Raw genomic sequence first — 14,899 nt, forward strand, 5'->3', positions numbered from 1 at the left:
GCATTTCTGGGCAAAAACCCAAAAGCACATTTTCAATCTTTTTCAGAGTTACTTTATATATTTCTCTTTACACACCTGTCTTTGGTGTAAAGGAAAGGCTTTGGTCCTCACACAGCAGTGAGCATCTCTGCTACCTGCCTTCGCTGTTAGCCTTTCTGTGGGAGCCAGTGGAGGATGGAATGGGAAGGGGCTTTTAGAAATCTGGGTACAGAGGGAAGGGCAGAGGACACCCAAATCTACAGAGAAGGTGTACGAGGCTGACCAGCAGAGAGGGCCGTTAGGCAGGTTAAATAGGTCATGCCAGCAGCAAGACCCTCCTGCAGGCCCCAAGTACTTTCCATGGAAATGCATGCTTTCCCCTTTATTTCTTAATTCTCTCAGCTAGATATACACATACAGTTAAGAGGGGGTCACCAGTCATTCATACTTTCGGACAAAATGGGTCAATCACACTGAGATGAGCTGTATCAAGGAAATAGACATTTTATTTAAAGGAAAAACAAGGGTAACTTCTAAGCATAGAGCAATTTGAGCTGTGCAGTGAGCAGCAAGCTGGGGGCGTGTAGGACAGCATGACGGGACACCTGAGGGCATGGAGAAAGGATGGGACTGAGCCTGAGGGTGGACAGGCAAGGAGAGCATTCCAAGACAAACTGCCTTTCAAAAATAGAGTCCTAGAGTTCGTCTCCAACCCAGGAAAGGGGAAGAAATCTCCTTTCATTCTGATTTGTATCGCAGGGCTTCTTACCCCTAAAATCCAGAAATTGAACCAAAACAATACCATAATTATGGATTAAATAGATTTTTGTAGGCTAGTCTGAATACCTAGTAACTATTTATGACATCAATGGGGGAATGAATTTAAAGACCTAAGAAACTGTTTCACTTCCAAAGTTTCAGAACTTAAGTTTACATAAATTCAGGGATAACTCCACTTATTTTGCATTAACTTCATATAAACATTACTTATGAATGAATGCAGCAACATGCCAACATATTTTAGGAAAAAATATGAAAATAAAACTTCATAGAGAAATTACAAAGCATAATAATATTTATCTTTCAAGACTATTGCAAGAAAATACTTTGAGGAAAGAAATAACTGTTAATGTGTCAATTGCTAGTTAACATTACTAGCATTCCTATTATTACTAATTATTAGTTATCATTAATTGCTAATGTTAACAAATAATACACAATATGTGAGTATGTAGTCAACATTACCTTTGTTATGGAAATATGCTGTCATAGTACCTAAGACTTTTAACAAATGTGTGTGCCTACTAGGTGCAAAACAGTGTTAATACCGTACTCATTTATTGTGAATGAGACAAAAAAAAAAAAGCAAGACACAAAACAGAGCCACATTGTTGGGATGTTTGTAATACTGCCAACATTTTTTTTGGCCGCATTTAATCTATATAAGTCTAATAAATACAGGAGTGGTTATGGATTTTTATTGCCTGCAAACTCTTACAAGTAGGAGAAGAAAGTACTGGTACGCTGATGGCAGCACACTCACTAACCCACACTTGGGGATTTGTTTCACACTCGAAAGAAGAAGTGTTTGGAATGGAACAAGACACAGGTGCACTGGATCGTGTAGTCTCTATTTGGCTTTGGCAGTCCTGTAGGACCAGGGATATACCTGCAGACCAATTCCAAGTACTAAGAATCAAGGTTAAAGTTTTCACATACAACACAATGACAAATTAACTACACACCGAACCTTGTACACATAACTTTAACAAGGGTACAGTAGAACTGGTAGAGTGACTTCTCACAATGTTGCATTATGAGAAACACATACTCCACACACAAGATACTACTTTGATGTGATTACAGAAAAAGTCAACTCTTAAAAAGAAATAGTTCATGTCCCAATCACAAACAGAGCCGAAGTTCATTTTAGGTCAGGCTGCACAAACAAAAAAGGCTGGTCTTCTTAAAACAAAAACAAACAAACCAACAAAAAACTGGCGTTTTCCCCTTTATTTCTCCTTCCAGGCTTACTTTTTAACGTGTGGACTGAAATACAAGCATTTTTCTTTGGACAATGTAATTACAAGGACAAGGTACAAAATAAACAATGTCAAGGTCTTCCTTCTACAGAGCTGCAGGTCATCAGGCCTCTTCTTCTTCATCACTGTCTTTCATGGTAATGCCCTGAAGTCCTCCTCCTTCTGACACAGAGGCTGTGGTCTCCTCTACTGTTAGCCGTCTGTGCACCGTGTCGTAGGTCTTACTGTTCAGTGTGCCTTCCAGCACACCCTGCAACCGGAAGTCCCTATAGGTTTTCTGGAGGGGAAGAGAGAGATTGCTTAGTAACTTATGGATTACATGTATGCAGGTATACATGGGTGTCAGTTGGCATTTCAAAAATGATCTTGGACAATCCACTAATGGCTTCAGATTATCGGTGACCTTATTGCTGTATTTCTGGGGAGAAAAAGAAATGAGGGACATTGGGTAGTGCTATTCAAACTAGAATCACTCTGAACAGATCAAAATGTAACCATCAGATGATAAATGAACTTTCTCCAAAACATTAGTAATTATACAGAATATACTATTTGGATAATGTGTAACAAAGATAAAAATGATATGTACTGATATATACTTTTAATGTGAAACATTCTTAGTTTTCCAAATGAGGAGCCCTTCCTTTAATACTTAAAAATACATTACATTTTATAACATGAATTAGCTTTTTGGGGAGGTATATAGAGGGAGATTAATATTATTATCAGTAAAAGAAATAGGTATTTTCAGCACTTGTGAATTATAAAATTTGTTTATATGTAGCACTGGGTAAAATTTTGTGTACACCTAAATGTCTGTATGAATTCTGCCCTTTCTTTTTGAAATTCCCCTGGAATGTGAATTGTCAAATTCTGGCATAGGGCTTTCATAGATGGGCTAATAAAACATGTATGTACATTTTCTGTGAAGTAGTACCTTATAATTTGGTATGTTATATGTCAAAAATAGAAGAAACAGCCCTGGCTGGTGTGGCTCAGTGGATGGCTTGAGCACCGGCCTATGAACCGAAAGGTCACCAGTTCATTCCAGGCCAGGGCACATGCCTGGGTTGCGGGCCAGGTCCCCAGTGGGGGAGTACAAGAGGCACCTGATCAATGCATCTCTCACACACTGATGTTTGTCTTTTTTTCCCCTCTCTCTTTCCTTCTCTCTAAAAGTAAATAAATAAAATCTCTAAAAAATAGAAGAAATACCATGTTATTGTTAGAACAGTGAATAAGGAACAAGTGAAGATTTCCATTTTTCAGAGGTACTTGTAAGGCTATTTTTGAAGCTAAATATCTTTAAATATATTTTTACTGTCCTATTTTAGCTTTAGAATGTTAAGCAGTCAAATTTCAGTGAACTGGCCCCAAAGTACCTGTACATATAAATGTGTACAGATTGCTAGTAACCGTCTTTATTCTTTGGCACTTAATACATGAAAACAGTCAAATAAGAAGGAATGTTGTACTTGATGGACCAACATTACAACTCCAATAATCTGGAAATTAATGTTAAATGATGCTTGATTTTGCTCAGCACAGTAGCAGGAAAATTCACAATATTTCAATGGTTGAGCTAAAAGAGCGTATTCATATGACATAGGAAGTGCTGATGGATGACATCTTATCCCCATATACACACCTGGCCTACAAACCAACTTCCGGGAAGGAGTAGAACCATTGCAAGGTAGTGGGAACATGGGTATTTATGTCCTATGGTATCACACCAAGTTTCAGAAGGGCTGTGTCAAAAGTAAATAAGGGGGATGAATAATGTTTTATTTGGATAATCGGGTTATAAATAGAATTCACATTTGAAAGTCCACCAATGTTCGAAAGCAAACTGAACTGTGAGGAACACTGCATAGTATCTGAAGTAAGTATCTCGGCACCAAGTAAAATTTAGATGCAGAAAGTGGTTTTCTTCTTAAATAATCAAAAGTACTTTCATTTAGATTCTGTTTTAAGACACATGCAGCCCACCACCCTCATATTCTCTTTCTGAGATAGTAGGTTTCTTATTATTAAGGTCATATGATATCAGAACTTATGGTAGTTTTTATTAGAACCCGTGAAGTGACTCTGACAGGGAAGTTTTGTCTAGAGAACCTGGTCACAGATACACACGGTGTGATAACCACAGAGATCTCTGCTCAAGCCTACAAATGTCTAATAGATTAACAATGTATGAAGATCACAAAATATTCATCTCCAGATGGCCTATCTGATATAAAGTATTATTGTCCCACTAATATACCTAGTTAGTGAGCCCTATATTTTACTGGAATGCCGTTCCTTCGACTTAGCTTAATTATCAATAATTGGCAAGGACAGATTTGTATTGTGGATATGCGGCCCTGAGGCTTTCTAATTTATATTTAATTAAGACTCCACTTTCTTATCTTATTAGCAAGCAATAAGCAGGTAGGAGCAGGTACCCTTGCATTCTCCTTTCTGTCTTTTTAGAGTTCATAAGATGTTACTGACCCCTGGATGCCCTCTGTGGCTGCCAATGAAGGTTGCCTGGCTCTTGTTTAAGGTAAGTGTCTGCCACAGGGTGTTGCTCGGTGTCTTCTTTTCTCCTAGTATAAAAGTCAGCTGATTTATATTAACTGATTTTAGGTGTCATATGGCTACTAGGGAGAACACAAACCCACCATTTTGATTATTTGAGGATTGTATTTTTCCCCTTCCCAGGAAATCATTCTGATGTTAAAACTCTGCTAATAGTTTCTTAGTCCTAAATATTTTGTAAAAATATTTTTTTAAAAAATTGTTGATTTTAGAGAGTGGAAAGGAGAGCAAGAGAGAGAGGTCAATTTGTTGTTCCACTTACTGACGCACCCATTGGTTGATTCTTGTATGTGCCCTGACTGGGGATCAAACCAGCAACCTTGGCGTACTGGGATGATGCTCTAACCAACTGAGCTACCTGGCCAGGGCTATTCTGTGAAAATCTTACTAGAATTTGTTCTTTCTATGTGAGAAACATGAATAAACCAATTAGTGTCTAAGTATCTCTGTGGGACGAAGTTGGCTATCAAATAAATCTCGAGGGAATGCTGTTCTCCATGGGCACAGTAGAATGACAGCGCTTATGACCAGTAAGGACTGAATGGTCAGGCACAGCAGCGTGGCTCCTGGGCAGAATGCACTACTCTGCTGTGACGTGCAGGCCATGGCCAAGTGATTCAGGTGGAAGAAAGCCTAGTCGGGGAGGGGCCTTCACAATTCTACACATGTGCTATTTAACAGCTCCTTAAATTCTTTGGAAAATGATCATCGTAAACATAACCAAATAGGTTGGAAGAATGAGGAATCTATATATGAAACTGGTTAAAGCCTGTTTATACTCAAAGTGGAAAAAAACAATTAGAAAACTAAATTATTAATTCATCCTGATTTTATATCGTGAAAATAATTATTTTTAATTATTAAATAAAGCCCTATGACTTGATTAAATGTCAGCCCAAGAAAGCATTGGCTGAGCCTGCTTGTGAAAAACAAAATATGGAAAGTCAAACATATTCATGAAATTTAATTCCATATTTACTAGTCTTGACTATTGGTAGCCGTAATGAAGACTGTATTAAAATTAAGATAAATTGATTCGCTTAGAGTACAATGGAAATGTCACCACAAAAATCATGAAATTATTAATTGTTATTTTCTGCTAAAATATTCACTGATGCTTGATTTTTAACTGTAATGATATGTGAATATGAGAAAAGGAATAATTTTCAAAGAAATAATGGACTAATAAAAAATGAAGATTTTTATTCTAAAAATAAAGAGCTTAATCTACCAACTATTACTAGTATGTTGAATATCTAATTTCTGATATCCTGAACACAGTAGACGGCAGCTTAAAAATATGGCTGATCATAAGGGTGACCAGCTAATCAACAGTATAGATGGCAAACTTAACACAGACATATTTTTTAACGTAAACACAGATTAACCTGATTCTCTTTTATGAAAGACAAACTTCATTTGAAAGCTGTCCAAGTGACATTTATAGAAACAAGGAAGAAACAATAAAGAAATTAAGAGGAATGTGAACACATCTTTTTTTTTTTTTTTCAATTTATTTTTCCCAGTGGGGGGGTAGGACTGAGGGTGGGAGGTGGGGGTGGGTAGGGCGGGGGAGAGTGGTGGCAGGAAAATGGAAACAACTGTGCTTGAACACATCTTAAGAGTGTTTTCAGTTTCTTTGTAAAATAAATAGCCCTGGTAAGAACTGTTCTGGATCAAAGGCATTTTGTGCAGTGAAATGTAATGTGTTTGACAGCATTTAAAATTGGTGGTGGCTAACATTTTATTGGTTATTCGTGACTAATCATGACTGCTATTCCTGTGCCATTTAGATGTGGTTCTCCTTTCCAGATTTGTCACCTTCTTACTTTGGAACAGAACTTTCCTATTTGTGGGTCTTTCTAATCTGTGGTAACCTGTGTGTCTATGGCACAAAGAATTTGTATTCTAGTTAGACTGCAGAAACCAAGAGAATGACAGAAAATTTTTTAATGAGGCAAAAACTTCCTTAACGATATAACTGTTGTTCTTAAACTTTAACAGCTATCAGAATCACCTGGAGAACTTGTTAATATGCACATTGCTGGGCCCCACTCTCAGAGTTTCTGATTCAGTGGGTCTGAGCTTAGGCTCAGAGGTCGGCATGTCTACCAAGTTCCCAGGTGATGTTGATAATACTAGGTCAGAAATGAAACTCTGAGAATCAATGTGTATGTGTGTGTGTGCACACATAAACACATGCACATACACACAAGTATACGCATATACATAAATATATGTGCATACACACACATACACAAACAGGCATATATAACACGTGTGTGTGCGTGTACATGTATGTATGCACACAGTGTATATATGCACTAATTTGATAAGTGGTACTAGAATGGAAGTATGGATCATCTGTTTAAAGGAACAGTTGATTCTCAGTAGCTTAGAGTTTTGTTTTTAGTCATCAGGTAGGATTATATACACGAGGTAAGTTTTGTGTTTCCACTAGAATTTACAAAGCATGGAAAATCATGTTGAATTGATGTTATTTTAAAGCCTCTACTCACTAAATATGACATGCACGTTATTATCTTTTCTCTTCAATAGCCAAAGTCAAAATGGCCTTGCTGAACTGATATGACATGTTTGGTTTGGATGGTCCCAGCACGGAAACTGACTACCTCTTACGTATAGGAAGGGGCGTGCTTCCAAAAGAATTCAGGCAGTGACAATGTATTACTTTTGAATCAAGATATAATAAAATAATGGAGACTCTCCTTATCCTATTGGCAAATGCAGTTCAAAGGCTTCGAAATGATATATAATCCTAGTAAATATGGAGGAAATGTATTATGAGAAAATATTTCTATAATTAAAAATATTCAAGTAAATATGCCAGGGGCTTTATGTACATTATCTTAAAATGTGATTACTTGATAAAATATTTTTTATTTATTTGAGCAAGAAAGAGAAGTTCATATTTACTTAGTAATCTAACTGGAAATGGAAATAAACAGCAGCACATCATTGCTAAAAGTGATGTTTAAAAAGTACTTACATCCACTCAGTTATGTCAAATTCAATTTTTTATGGCAATATCTTGCCACTACTCTATAGCTTGCTGGGCAACTCACATCTAAACACATCGTGTTTACCTTCACAATCTTGATGAGCGTCTTCAGTTGGTAGATATGAAGCTGAAGGTCTAATCTGTCAGCCAACCATACACAGATGACTTTCATGGAATTGCTGTACCATTGCTGGAAAGAGGGATGGGGGCCAGAGGGAGGAGAAGGAAAAAGAAAAAAAAAACCCTCTGCAGTATTCATTTAACAGATTCAGTAATGAGGGGGTAATCAAACACTCTGAAATGACCACAGATCAGCACTTGAAGTCAATAATGCTATAATTTCCTGTTAGCAGAATTGCATGTTTTGCTAAAAAGTCTGCTAAGTTGACTAGCCTGTTCTTTCCATGAATTAACACTATAGTCTTTTAGCTGTAACGTATTCACAGGAAACAGTGTTTTTGCACTTGCTGCCTGGTGGCCTGCTTTGTACTTTGTGGGTAACAATGGGCACTAAATACCTGTTATGGGACTGAATAGGCTTCCAAACAGCAGGAAAAAAACAGGTAAATTATTTTCAAAGGAAAATTTGCCATCAGCCAGTATGTTACATAAAAATCCAAGAGTAGGTATGTTATGCCATAACACATACAGTCAATGGCTAGAAATAACATTTTTAAAGGAGCAATGGCAAAAATACCCACAGCCTCAACCACACATGTATCTACGATCAATTGTTAAGTATTTGTCAAGATCTTTTAAAACACCCTAAAATAAAAATTTGAGGTCTTAGGCACGAACACCATCAGGATGGATTTTTGTGTCTTAGAAGAATCGCAAAACAGATGTCAGTTGACCAAATTATGAAAGGAAAGGATCTGTTTCATTTTGCAAGTGTTTTGGGATGGTTCATTTTTCTCTGTTTATTACAACTCTCGAGGGGAAACTGAAATTCTTGTTTAATCCAATCTCTTCTTCATGTATAATGTCTGTGAGTATAGCAAAAGGAGGAATTTTGTTCTCATTTTCAAAAACAGACAATCTCCCATTAGTGGCGGTACTTTCAGAGAGTCAGTGACCACCATGTGCCAGAGCTCGGTGTAGGGACACTGTAAGAACCACCATCCTGCTCATTCAGATGACACGAGAAATACCCAAGTCCATTCGGCACTGAGGAAATGACAAGGGTTTTGAAAGAGAAGACATCGTCTGCCTCGTCTGTGTCCACACACATAGTGACACTACAGATGACATGTGTGTGCCTATGTTTTCAGGTATTTGAACATAAAAAATCATAAATATCTTTCTTCACATAATAAAACAGTAAATTCAACTTCTAAGGGAAATCTTAAGGGATACAAATAAGTCTGAAATTCATCTGGACTTGTACTAACATTGTTCTAATAAAATTTAGTACAAGAAATTGTATTTTTCGCATAAATTAAAAATGAGTTGGTTTTGTACGCAGAAGGCTTATTTCTATTAATTGGTTAGTACACTGAACATACATATATAAAATAAGCTAAGTAAAATGAAGTACTGATTTACTACATACTATGATAACACATGGATGAATGAACATGTCAAGTTTTAAAAAGATGAGATAAAGGACCCATGGACAAAGACAACATCAGGGGGTGGGTGGGTGTTGGGGGGAGGATTGAAAGTGGGAGATGAGAGTTGGATCAGACACGGGAGAGTAATGGGGGGGGAAATGGGGACAACTGTAATTGAACAACAATAAGAAATTTTTTTAAAAAGGTGAGCTAGATGATGATTTTAAAAAATATGTTATTTATGCACCCAATTGTGCATTTTCCTTATGATTACATTCATAATTTTTAGGACATGTAAAAGTATCAGAGATAAGTTTTATAAAATGAGATAAATTCCTTAATTCTAAAAAAAATGCTAATGAATTCAATACTTCAGCTGACATATTAAATTCTCAAATCTTTTATACATAATCACTTTATTTCTGATGTCATTTAAATTCTATACTTCTTTATTTTAAGTTACATATAGCCTCAACTTCTTGAGTTCTATTTTAATACCTGTAAACACTCACAGGTATCTGTGATACTGAATACGAGTACATTGAAATAAGATGCTCACTGCTATACTACTCTCCGCATAACTTGAAAGTTAAAGTGTAGTCATTATAATTTAAGAGTCGTATAGCTCTTAAATCATAGTCCTTCCGCAGGGGATAATGAACTTTCCTTTTTTGTTGGGGGGACAAGATATGATAAATGGTATGAAGTCTAGCATAACATACTAGGCAATCGGTCTGACTGTAAAGTTACTATAAAAATGATAAATTGTATGAGTTTGAAGGAAATGAAAATACTTTCTTAAAGTTACTCTATATTTTTATCTTTCAAAAATCCTTACATAGTTTAAAATTAATTTAACTTCATTTTTATTACATATGAATAATGCTTATGATTAAGTGGTAATCAAAAGGACATCTAATGTAACAAATACAGTCATTATTAATGTGATAATTTCTTTAATACAAAATGCCAAAACAATATGTTAGAGAAAATCGATCCAAAGGAACTCAAAAAAATTGAGAAAGAACTACTGCTTAAGCTACTTCACTATCATTTTACTTTCAAGGCAAATTATTCTATAAGGAAAATTCTATAAGAAAAATTATTGTATCTGATATGAAGGTATATTTTTTGGTTCTGAAGAACTTCAGCTAAATCAAGGAAATGAAGAGAAAGCAGTTGCTTAACTCAGAGTTTATGTTGCTACTAAGAATAAGGTAACAAAAATACCCCCCATTAGAACTGCTTCTTTTTTGTATAAAATGCAACACACACATACCCCCCACCCAAAAAACCACGCAAACAAACAAAACCACCTAGCAAATCTCTAGCACTTTCCTATTTCTGGAGCTGGAATTGATATATTTCTGTTTCTGGTGCTGAAGTATGTTTTTCATCTTGAGAAAAGAAGTGATAGGTAGCTTAGCTTCAGGCCCCTCATTCTGGTCCACCCCACCCCCAACCGAACCAAACCAACTTCCCAAAACAAAGGGGAAAAAATACATTTGAAAAGGATGAATGTGCAGTAAAGTCTGAATGTTAGAAAATGTCCTTTCATTTTGTAAAAGTTAATTTCATAAAAGAAATTCATTGACTATTCACTTTTCCCTTCAGGGGTTGACAAGGAAGGGGCGCTGTGACTTACACTGGGGTTAAAGGTGTAGCATTATTGCTTTATTCTTTGCTTTGAAATAAAGCAGTAAATGCATATTCTACATTTTTTTCCTACATCAATCCATGACAGCAGCCTACCACTTTAACAAAAAATAGGTTTTTTTTTTTCTTTTCGTGGTTCATTCAACTCCTGTAAGGGCATGTATTACTCACTTCATTTTCTTGAGATATCTCTTTTAAAGCAAAAATAAAAGAAAAGGAAAGGCTTGGGTTGACTCTGCGAGACCCCTGTATTTATTCACACTTATTGTGCATGACTGTAGACTGGTAAATCATATTAGCAGCGCGTCTCCCCATCAAGCTGCTACTTGCTTTCCAGCCCTGGGAAGGTTCAACAAATCAACAGGAGCACGGAAAACAGGACATCAGTCTAATCTAGTGTTTAAGGTGAAGTTTTCAAACCCAATCTAAGAAGATCTTTAGAGCAAGCAACAAGCTGAAGGGCTCAGAAGGTGGTATTGACAATGGAAGAGTGGTGAAATATTGAGAAGCGCAGCACTTGTGCATTTTTAATAACAAGAGGGTCAACAAGGACACAGCTCCCTCAGTGCCAGGAGTTGCCACTGACTATGGAAATTGCCACACCAGGGCTATAAACGCTTGCAGTTCATCAGCTTTCTTAAACACCCTGAACCCCCTCAGCGGACCTTTAGTCTTGAATTAACAAACCAAAGCAATGAAACAGGGTGCAGTCTGAATGGCTGGCATTGATCCCCAACTGTGTCAGCACTGCTACAGGCACTGAAAAACTCTCTCCATTGTCAATAGAAATTGACAAACCTCCTCTCCTAAATAGTGCAGCTGAGCCGGGCGGGATCCTTGCAGCTGTAAAGGGCTCTGCTCTTGGGGCCGGGGAGCACTAACAATGGAACAAGCATGAGCTCTTTGTCAGCCCCAGACTCTGCAATTTTCTAACAAGGATTAAAGTTGTTTCTCTGCAGCGCTGGTGAAAAGAGATTTAGCAACATACCGTGCTTTCTTCATGCAAGTTAAAGAGAAGTAGTTAAGGAATTCCATTATTCTGTCAACTAATGGAAATACAAAACAAATATATTAAATATGCACAAGTTCCTTTTTTGCTAATTTATAACATTTTGAGGATGATTCCATTAAATATAATGCGTATTGCCTGGAAACAAGCACTTCACATTTATTTCGGAAGTTTTATTTTTAAAAAGTCCAGCTGCTTGCCACCTGGAATGAGGTCTCAATACATACTAATGCACAATGCCTTTAGACCCTCTGTGGCTGATATTCCTAAATCTGAATCACAAGACCACATAGGGCTTATATTTTCCGGCTGCTTCAAGCAAATGATTTCTGTCAGAATGTGGCTTCTGACAATGATGGCAAGGTAAAAATAGTTGCTTTGCTAGAGAACAAATCTGTGACATATTTTCTGCTTAAATGTTTAGCTTTTTATTGATTATGATTGATACAACTAGATAATATTATTTTCACTCCTCTCCGGCTATGCTCGTCTCAATAGGTGAACAACAGGAAAAAAAAAAAAAGGAACACTTTTTAGTGCACTAAGATATAGAATGGCTAAGTTTCCTGGTATGTACATATATGTCTCATTTATTTCAAGAGAATCTATTTTACAAGAACTGAGCCACTGTGTTGAAATATAATCTAGAAAACTTCACCTTAGGAATATCTATCCTTTTAATGCTAAGTTGAATTAAAAAACATCATATTTTTGAAATATTGAAGGTTTTGATGAGTTTGATAAATATAAATCATCCCTGGGATCTTTCGGTAGCTTTAGAGAGCAACGATGCACTCAGAAACGTTAATGCCTGACACTTTCACCAGTATTTAAAAAGTAAATAGAAGTGCTTCATTATACACAGAGTGTTCCTTTTGTCAACAGTTCATCGACGCAATATAACTAAATTTTTGGCCACTCACTCCCCATTTCTAAGCATTAAAATGCAAATATTATATTAATGGTAAATTCAATACAATAATGCCAATATTTGCTCCCTCTGTTCAAGGCATCCCACTAAAATGATCATATTTACTTTCACAAAGCAGACCTCAAAACACAGCAATTTTGAAGTTTTAACTGTGAATTTTTTATTGGCTTGGAATGGGAATAAAGGCTGTATTTAAGGAAAACTTACATCAGTTTATTATGGTTAAAAATGCAGGAAGTGCTCAACCCAGCCTACACTTAGCAACATTCCCAGCGAGAACATTCCCGGGGAGAGCTGGTCATGGAGGGAGGACAGAGACGGGCGCCTCCCACGCAGCTGAGGGCAGGCTGTGAACCCGGCAGAGAGAATCCGCACGGGAGCTGGGAGGCCAGGAGTGCGGCTTCCTGTCTTGCTACCCTCTGCCTGACTGAGCCTGCCACTGGCTTTCTCTATGCCTCAGTTTTCTCATCTGTAATACGAAGGGTAGATTTTTATGAATCTAGCTTTAAAATAATAAGCTTTGGGTAATTCCAGAAATGCTACGAGGTTATATTTGACTGTCAGAGTAAAGGGCATGATTAAAAACAATGGAGATGGTGATTCTTGTAAAAATGAACTAAAGGAAAAAGCCAAAGTGCCATGCTTTTTCTTTTCATATGCAGCTTAAATATAGCTTTATTCCTCCAAAAAATGCAAGCCTAGAGTTCCAGAACTTTCTATCACCTGTTATTTTGTTTTTCAAGTCACTCATTTTGGCCTTTTAATGAAATACTGACATACAAAAATTAAACGAAGTATAATGAGGAATGAGTAGGATTTATGAAGAACTGTAAGATAAGTTATTCTTATTACTATTATCTTTATGAATTGATTATAAAGGCATCTGATATATTTTTCTTAATTTTCCATGGGAAGTTCCAATACATCAGTTAAAATTTCATTTAATTTGTACAACAACCTTGATGGATGGCTATTATCATCCTCATTTTGCACATGGAAACTGAACTTACAGGTAGAAAAGTGAGTTTAGATTAAGCAATTTATCCATTTTTATGTAACAAGGATAAGTGGCAGGATTAAGATTTTTATCTTTTATCTAAAGTCCAGAGTCTGTGCTCATGACTGCTCGGTTATTCCATTTCTTTCTGGCAAAAAGTCTACTCTGTCAATAAAATATCTGATTCTTTTAAGGGTAGTTTGATGCTTCTAGCAGACAACTAAGAAAATGACTCTATCGTTCCTGGTGGGTCCTGCTAGTCATTCTAACACTTGATTGTGAAGTAATATAGAAGATACTTATTGTTTCAAAGAAGTCCACTACATTTTCTTGCCAGCTAATGCAATCCATATTTCCAAAGACATTTGTAAGCCCAATAATGTAATGTGTAATGTAAATAAACTTTCAAGAACCATACTCCCTGTTAGGACAACCAACCAAACGGCTCTCGTGCTAGGCATCTGCCACATGCCCCTGAAGACGTTTTAAAGTGCTATACACCCAAATGCCTAGGAATACCGGAACGGATTTTCTCCCCCCTGTAACAAAACAAGGCAATGTAGACAAAGGTCCTTGGTTCATTCACGTGGCGAACTCGATCTATATTTGTAGCTTTCTTCTTCTTCTTTTTTTTTTAAACACAGAACAGAGAAGTATTTGATTCATTTGGTTTTCCTTCCTTGTCAATTAACCTCACATTCAGGGTGATTTGCATCTTTAAAAATTCTACCAGGAAGCCTGTAAAGGAGCACTCACGAACACCGTGATGTCTGTGAAGAAACGGGGGGATGTAAAAAGAGCTGCCACAGGAGGTTTGCATACAGTAGCTACCTAATAAATACTTGTCAAATGCTGAAAAACTTTCCTACTTTTTCCCCCCACACTTTCCCATTTTAAGAATGTCTCAATGTAATAATCAAGATATTTCCAGATGAATTAGATCCTTTTCTGTTATGAAACAGAGGAAGTTACAGAACAGGGTAAGTTCCATAATTTGGGAATCACACAAGCTCTTTTCTACTCACCACTATGTCATGACTCCAAACTGCCTTCATTCTACAATGTCCTGACGGTGATGTCGTTACACTAGCCTACCTTTCTCCACGCTACCCGGAGGGCTAAAATCCATA

General features: G+C 36.8%; 1 protein-coding gene across 5 annotated transcripts in view; it reads right to left on the bottom strand.

Moving 5' to 3' along the window:
• Positions 1-458: 458 nt before the first annotated feature.
• The window catches only part of CADPS2 (calcium dependent secretion activator 2), a 575,679-nt gene continuing 561,238 nt past the window's right edge, over positions 459-14,899 (bottom strand). For all 5 annotated transcript variants that reach the window (XM_053926174.1, XM_024555170.3, XM_024555169.4 and 2 more), the window contains 2 exons: positions 7,709-7,813; positions 459-2,298 (listed from right to left, as the gene is read on the bottom strand). In XM_053926174.1, coding sequence (XP_053782149.1) covers positions 2,125-2,298; positions 7,709-7,813 — 279 coding nt within the window. In that variant the 3' untranslated portion in view covers positions 459-2,124. The remainder of the gene's footprint in view (positions 2,299-7,708; positions 7,814-14,899) is intronic.

This window comes from Desmodus rotundus, chromosome 6 (assembly GCF_022682495.2).
Source record: "Desmodus rotundus isolate HL8 chromosome 6, HLdesRot8A.1, whole genome shotgun sequence".
NCBI lineage: Eukaryota > Metazoa > Chordata > Mammalia > Chiroptera > Phyllostomidae > Desmodus > Desmodus rotundus.